Source organism: Capsicum annuum, chromosome 4, assembly GCF_002878395.1.
Source record: "Capsicum annuum cultivar UCD-10X-F1 chromosome 4, UCD10Xv1.1, whole genome shotgun sequence".
In the NCBI taxonomy this organism is placed as follows: Eukaryota; Viridiplantae; Streptophyta; class Magnoliopsida; order Solanales; family Solanaceae; genus Capsicum; species Capsicum annuum.
This window is the reverse complement of record NC_061114.1, coordinates 224,032-230,425: the sequence shown is the minus strand read 5'-3', so window position 1 is coordinate 230,425 and position 6,394 is coordinate 224,032. Positions and strand designations below refer to the sequence as shown.

The 6,394-nt window shown below is 36.3% G+C and overlaps 2 protein-coding genes across 4 annotated transcripts; both read left to right on the top strand.

Moving 5' to 3' along the window:
- Positions 1–1,659: 1,659 nt before the first annotated feature.
- Positions 1,660–6,153, top strand: LOC107854469 (receptor kinase-like protein Xa21). 3 transcript variants are annotated; one of them, XM_047410463.1, is made up of 5 exons: positions 1,678–2,924; positions 3,001–3,216; positions 3,298–5,313; positions 5,401–5,525; positions 5,604–6,153. In XM_047410463.1, exons 3-5 carry the CDS (start codon positions 4,680–4,682, stop codon positions 5,736–5,738), a joined length of 894 nt encoding a protein of 297 aa, XP_047266419.1. In that variant the 5' UTR covers positions 1,678–2,924; positions 3,001–3,216; positions 3,298–4,679; the 3' UTR covers positions 5,739–6,153. The 3 variants fall into 3 exon arrangements, with proteins under 3 accessions (XP_047266417.1, XP_047266419.1, XP_047266418.1); XM_047410462.1 differs by having other exon boundaries at positions 1,681–2,924; positions 5,401–6,139; XM_047410461.1 differs by lacking the exons at positions 5,401–5,525; positions 5,604–6,153 and having other exon boundaries at positions 1,660–2,924; positions 3,001–4,672.
- LOC124897660 (receptor kinase-like protein Xa21) lies at positions 3,039–4,638 on the top strand. Its single transcript, XM_047410814.1, has 3 exons — positions 3,039–3,216; positions 3,298–3,415; positions 3,708–4,638. The coding sequence occupies exons 1-3, from the start codon at positions 3,039–3,041 to the stop codon at positions 4,636–4,638; spliced, it is 1,227 nt and encodes a 408-aa protein (XP_047266770.1).
- Positions 6,154–6,394: the final 241 nt, after the last annotated feature.

Sequence of the window (6,394 nt, the reverse complement as noted above, 5' to 3'; positions counted from 1 at the left end):
TGTTTATGATGTTATGGTAATTAATTGAAATGCATGATTTATGGCTTGAAAATAGTTTACTCAAAAATACCATAGTACATTGAGCATGTTTTAGAGATTTAAGGGAGGGAGTTTCTTGATGTAAATATATTTTGTTAAAAGAGAGATTTACATTAGATTAAGAGTTTGACATGACCACCTTGCATCATTGAAAGTTCGACAAAGAGAGTTGCATACATGTGTTTACATGAGTTTTAGAGAAGGAGTTCTTTGAAATGATTTATTGATATGGTGGTCCCGAATTTATGTTTTGAAAATAGAGATTGTAATGTGATAATAATGGCTCAGAGATGTGACTTGCAAGTCAATGGTATGACGCTACCATAAGTATGTATGCCATAACAGAGTATGTTTTCAGAATATGTTTTCAGCGAATGCTTGTTTTTAAGAGTTAAAAATGGGCTTAAAGAAGGTTAGGTGGTTACTCGAAGAAGGCTTGAGTTCAAGTAACTCTTATCCTAAAATCGTGATTTTCCAATCCGGGTATATTATTTTTACGCTGGTGATGGCCATGTGGAGTAGCAGAGATAGAGACTCCAACCCTTTCCGCACACTTGGGTTGGAGGCTTCCCCGCCGAGTCAACGGCGGATTCCATATAGCCTGTGAAATTTCAAAGCTGTAGGGCATACCACCTAGCGTAGAAGTAAACCAAAGAGTGTAACAGTGTTCAGATGATTTTTCAGAGTCTTTCAAAAATGCCCATGTGATTTCTTACCATATGATATGTTTATGAACTGTTTTAAATTGCTCTCATATTTGTTGAATATAAATTATTATTTTGGATTTGATCTGCGTACCAGTATATTTATATTGACCCCCCACCTCCCAGGGTCTAAATCTCAGTTCAGAGGTCTTGCTAAACAGTAGAGTTTTCAGACAACAATGAAGTGCGTAGTTGGTGAGCCTTCTTTATTCTAGAAGGCCTGTGTCTTTTAGATTATGTTATTTATTTTGGTTTAGGTCCACTGGGGGCCTTGTCCCAGTTTCTGATAGTTGTCATTTGATTATGTAGTAGAGATTTCGCAGACTGTTCCAGATGTTGTTTAGTTGATTTCGGATTTCATTCTTTATTGTTAAACAAAATCCAAAGTATGACAATGTTTCTGTATCAAATTATATTTCTGCATCTTCTTTTATTATATGAATGTTGTAAATGATTACCAGATAGAGTAGGACGCCCGGGCCTTAATGGTTCGGAATGTCTGTCACTGCCAGGCCCTAGTTCGGGTCGTGACAGTAGCTTTCCCAGGTGTTTACTCCTAGAAATGCTTTAAAATAACGGGTTCAAACCTAATAATAGTTGTTGATATTTAAATAGATTTTTCCATATATATATCTATACTCCGTATCAAACGATATAAAGTCCTGTGAATCTATAGCTGACACTAGTTAAATTTTGGTTTGCCAAAACTAAATCCCTATTCATTATGATATTGCAGTCAGTACTGTTTAAGTTGTTAACTCAAATTATGAATTTCACCTGTATCTAACAATGATAATAATAATAAAAACTCTATTCCATTCATTCTTGCTCCTCCAATGAACATCTTACATTTGTTATAAAACTTAGTGGAAGACTCCTTTTTTAGTCTTCTTTCTTGGTCTGCCATTAAAACAAATTAAAGTTACTTTATTGTTTCTTTAGATAACTTAATTAAGGAATAAAGGAAAGCTTTTCCTTTTTTCTTAAAGTATGTATGCAAAATTCTCATAAAAAACATTTTTGTAGATTTTAAAATCAGAAAGAGAAAGATACCTCTTTGCTATTTAAAGTCTCAAAAACACATCATTACTATCCATATCCATATTCTTACCAATATAAGCAATTATGGAGAAACTTGTTGCTTTCAGCTCTTTTCTCTTGTTGCTTCAGTACTATGTTATTAGTAGTTCAGCCATGACCCAATCTAATATCTCCACTGATCAATTAGCTCTTCTTTCTCTGAAATCACAAATCATTTCGGACCCCTTTCACTTCTTGGATGAAAGTTGGTCCCGGGCTATGTCTGTTTGTCATTGGGTTGGAGTCACTTGTGGCTCTCGTCACCAGAGAGTGAGAATCTTGAATCTTTCCAACATGGATCTTATGGGAATAATACCCGGTGAACTTGGGAACCTCACATTTCTTGTTTCTCTTGACTTGGGAAGCAACAATTTCCATGGAAATTTGCCTCAAGAAATGACACACTTGCATCGGCTTAAGTTTCTTGACTTAAGTTTCAACAGCTTCAGCGGGGAGGTTCCCTCTTGGTTTGTGTTTTTACACCAACTTCAAGTTCTAAATCTTGGAAATAATAGTTTCACTGGTTCCATCCCTTCTTTATTTTCTAATATGTCCACACTTGAGACTTTGAATATGAATTTCAATTCCATAGAGGGCCAAATACCAAAAGTGATTGGAAGCCTTATAAACCTTCGAGTATTAAAGTTGAGGGGTAACAAGCTCAAAGGTTCTATTCCTCTGTCACTCTCGAACGCCTCAAGGTTGGAGACTTTAGATTTATCTTATAATTCACTTCATGGAAACATACCAGAAGGGATCGGCAATCTTCACAACATGAACTCATTGGTCATACAGTTTAATCAGCTAATGGGTTCTATACCATCCACAATTTTCAATATCTCAAGAATCGAATTCATTGCATTTACTGGGAATAGCTTATCAGGAAGTCTTCCCAATGGTTTATGCAATGGTATCCCAATACTTAAAGGGCTTTATCTGTCTTATAACAAACTTTATCGTCATATGCCTACAAGCTTGTCAAATTGTTCACAACTTCAAATTTTGTCTTATCGGAAAATGAGTTTGATGGACCAATACAAAGTGAAATTGGAAGATTGAGTAACTTGCAGATATTAGAACTCGGAGCTAACCATTTCACAGGTATGTTTTATCTTATGAATGATAGTAATATTTTACCTAATTACTTCAAAAAAAATTAATTACACTTTTGCAGCAGGGATAATTCCACAAGAAATTGGAAATCTTGTTAATTTGATGGAGTTATGGATGGAGATAAACAAGATTAACGGATCTGTCCCAATCTCCATATTCAATATCTCGTCGCTGCAAATTTTGTCACTGGCGGTGAACAATCTTAATGGATTCTTACCACGCGATATTGGCAACTTAACCAAGATGAAATTTTTATATCTTCAAGAAAATAGGTTTACCGGTATGTAATCAAAGTTATAGCAAGAGGTACAACTTGTGCTAGTTAACTCACTAGTATTCATTTTTGTCCTTGTGTTGACAGGTGAAATTCCTAACAAAATAAGCAATCTCGTTGTGTTGGAGAAACTTAATCTTCAATTTAATAGTTTTAGTGGTTCACTTGAAATGGAGACCTTCAACATATCAGGGCTGAGAGTGATGTATCTTTCATTAAACAATCTATCAGGAAGCCTCCCACCAAACATGGGTTCTATCTTACGCAACATTGAAGTGCTTTATCTGATGAACTTAACCAATCTTGTTGGAACTATTCCTCATTCCATCTCCAATTGTTCAAAACTTATTAGTCTAGAGCTTTCTTTCAACCAACTCACTGGCTTGATTCCCAATTTTTCTTGGATATTTGACTCATCTACGGTATCTAAATTTAGGGGGAAACAATTTAACTAGTGACTCATCATTAAGCTTCCTGACTTCCTTAACCAATTGCAGAAGTTTAACAACTCTATCTCTATATTTGAATCCTTTAAACGGAATGCTTCCTGCCTCCTCAGGGAACCTTACCACATCTCTTAGTACATTTTTAGCCATCAGTTGTAAAATCCAAGGGCGAATTCCAGATGAAGTTGGGAACTTAAGCAGCTTATTAGACCTTGATCTTTCTGGAAACAACTTGGCTGGATCAATTCCCATGTCGATCGGCAACTTGAGAAACTTGCAGGGCTTGTTCTTGAGTAGTAATAAACTTACAGGATCTATCGTTGATAATATATGTAAATTGCAGCGCTTGGATGTCATCAACTTGACTCAAAATCAACTTTCAGGTTCTCTTCCTAGTTGTTTAGGAAAGGTTACTTCCCTTAGAGAGATACATCTCGGTTCCAACAAATTGAGTTCCAATAAACCACCAAGATTAGGGAACCTTCATGATCTAGTGGTTCTTGACTTATCGTCAAACAACATGGTAGGTTCTTTACCTCGAGAAATTGGAAATCTAAAGGCTGCGACACTGATAGATCTATCGATGAATCAATTCTCAAATGAAATTCCAAGAGAAATTGGAGGGTTGCAAAATTTGGCACACCTTTCTCTGAGACACAACAAGTTGCAAGGATCAATACCTGACTCAATGAGCAACATGGTAGGTTTGGAATTCCTAGACCTTTCTTACAATAATATATCTGGAACTATTCCCAAGTCATTGGAGAAACTTCAAAACTTGAAGTATTTCAATGTTTCTGTCAACAAATTGTATGGTGGAGTACCCTCCGAGGGTCCTTTCAAGAACCTTTCGAGTCAGTTTTTCATCAACAATGAAGCATTGTGTGGTTCTTCAAGAAAGCATTGTGTGGATCTTCAAGATTTAGTGTCCCGCCATGCCCCACTTCATCAAAGCACAGATCAAATAGGAAAAAATTGCTAGTACTTTTTCTTTTGCTCGCAATTGCAGTTGTATTTTTTCCTATGACCTTTGTGCTCCTATGGATTAGATATAGGAGAGGTAAAAGTGCTCCTCAGCAAGATGTTTCATTGTCTACTGTAGCAAGAGAAAGAATTTCACACTATGAATTGCTCCAAGCAACTGATGCGTTTAGCGAGAGCAATCTGATTGGTTCCGGAAGTTTTGGCTCCATTTACAAAGGTGTTCTCAGAAGTGGAACTGTCATTGCAGTTAAAGTCTTCAATCTGCAACAAGATGTGGCATTCAAGAGCTTTGATATGGAATGTGAAGTTCTGCATAGCCTTCGCCATAGGAATCTCGTAAAAGTCATTACCAGTTGTTCCAACCTTGATTTTAAGGCTTTAGTGCTCAAGTATATGCCAAATGGAAGTCTTGATAAATATTTGTATTCACATAACTATTTCCTCGATATCAGGCAGAGGCTAAGCATAATGCTAGATGTAGCATATGCGTTGGAATATCTTCACCATGGGTACACGTCGCCTGTAATCCACTGTGATCTGAAGCCTAGTAATGTCTTGCTGGACGAGGATATGGTTGCCCACCTAAGCGACTTTGGCATTTCCAAACTGCTTGGTGAAGATGAGAGTGATTTATACACTAAAACCTTAGCAACATTTGGGTATATTGCGCCAGGTACGTCTCTTAGTTTGCTGATTTTTCCTTTTTTTTTTAACCTCCTAGAAAGTATATTGCATCTTTAAATTAATTTTTTGACTTTAGAGTATGGACTGGATGGTTTGGTGTCTACAAAGTGTGATGTCTATAGTTACGGGATCATGTTGCTGGAAACATTTACTAGGAGAAAGCCCAACGAGTTTGAGGGAAATCTTAGCTTGAAGCAATGGGTGAGTTATTCTCTTCCAGATGCAGTAATGGACGTTGTAGATGCTAACTTGGTAACACCTATGGGTAATCACTTACAGAAAGAGCTAGATGTTGTGGCTTCAATCATGAAATTGGCATTAGATTGTTGTGCTGAATCCCCGGCAAGAAGGACAAACATGAAAGATGTTGTTGGGATGCTGCAGAAGATCAAGATTCAACTTCTTGCACGTTGAGCATGTTGTTGGAATCTATTATTCCAAATCACTTGTTTGTTTCAATTTTTTTCTGAATTGTTGTATTCATGTAAGGATTACTGTTTTGTTTAACACTTGGTTTGTGCATGATTCTGTTTTTAGAAATGCTAGATGGTTGCTATGAATCTCACTGTTTCCTCTTTATATTTTTGTTGCAAAATGGTGGAACTTATATATTGAATAACTATAACCAAATTGATCCTCTTGAAAATCTTTGAGCGGAATAAATATGTTTTAGATTCTTAGAGGAATTATCTGTATGAATACCAATAGGCAAATAATATAAATGTTTTACATTGGAAACACTAACAGGACATATAACATCATGACAACAAACTTAACGGGCAATGACAAAAAATGCTATATATCATAACGCTATACGATAAAAAATGGCAGCTCAGTGCACGAAGCATCTTGCATTCATGCAGGATACGGAGAAGGATCGCCCCCAGGGATAATAACACAGCCAACCTACCCGACACAAATAGCAATGACTGATTCCACGACTCAAACTCGTGACCTATAGGTCATGTTGCTCCAAAAGCTTACATGACGATAAGTGAAAAAAAAAAAAGAAGATACTTTACATTATCTTTTTACATTCTTTTTTCAATACAATACCTATATGAAACTCT

Bases quoted from the DNA above. Each gene is read 5' to 3' on its own strand.
- LOC107854469 (XM_047410461.1), top strand. From the start codon at position 1,869: ATGGAGAAACTTGTTGCTTTCAGCTCTTTTCTCTTGTTGCTTCAGTAC.
- LOC124897660 (XM_047410814.1), top strand. From the start codon at position 3,039: ATGGAGTTATGGATGGAGATAAACAAGATTAACGGATCTGTCCCAATC. The intron at 3,217-3,297 runs GTATGTAATCAA...TTGTGTTGACAG, and splicing joins TCAAGAAAATAGGTTTACCG to GTGAAATTCCTAACAAAATA. The intron at 3,416-3,707 runs GTATCTTTCATT...AACCAATTGCAG, and splicing joins ATATCAGGGCTGAGAGTGAT to AAGTTTAACAACTCTATCTC.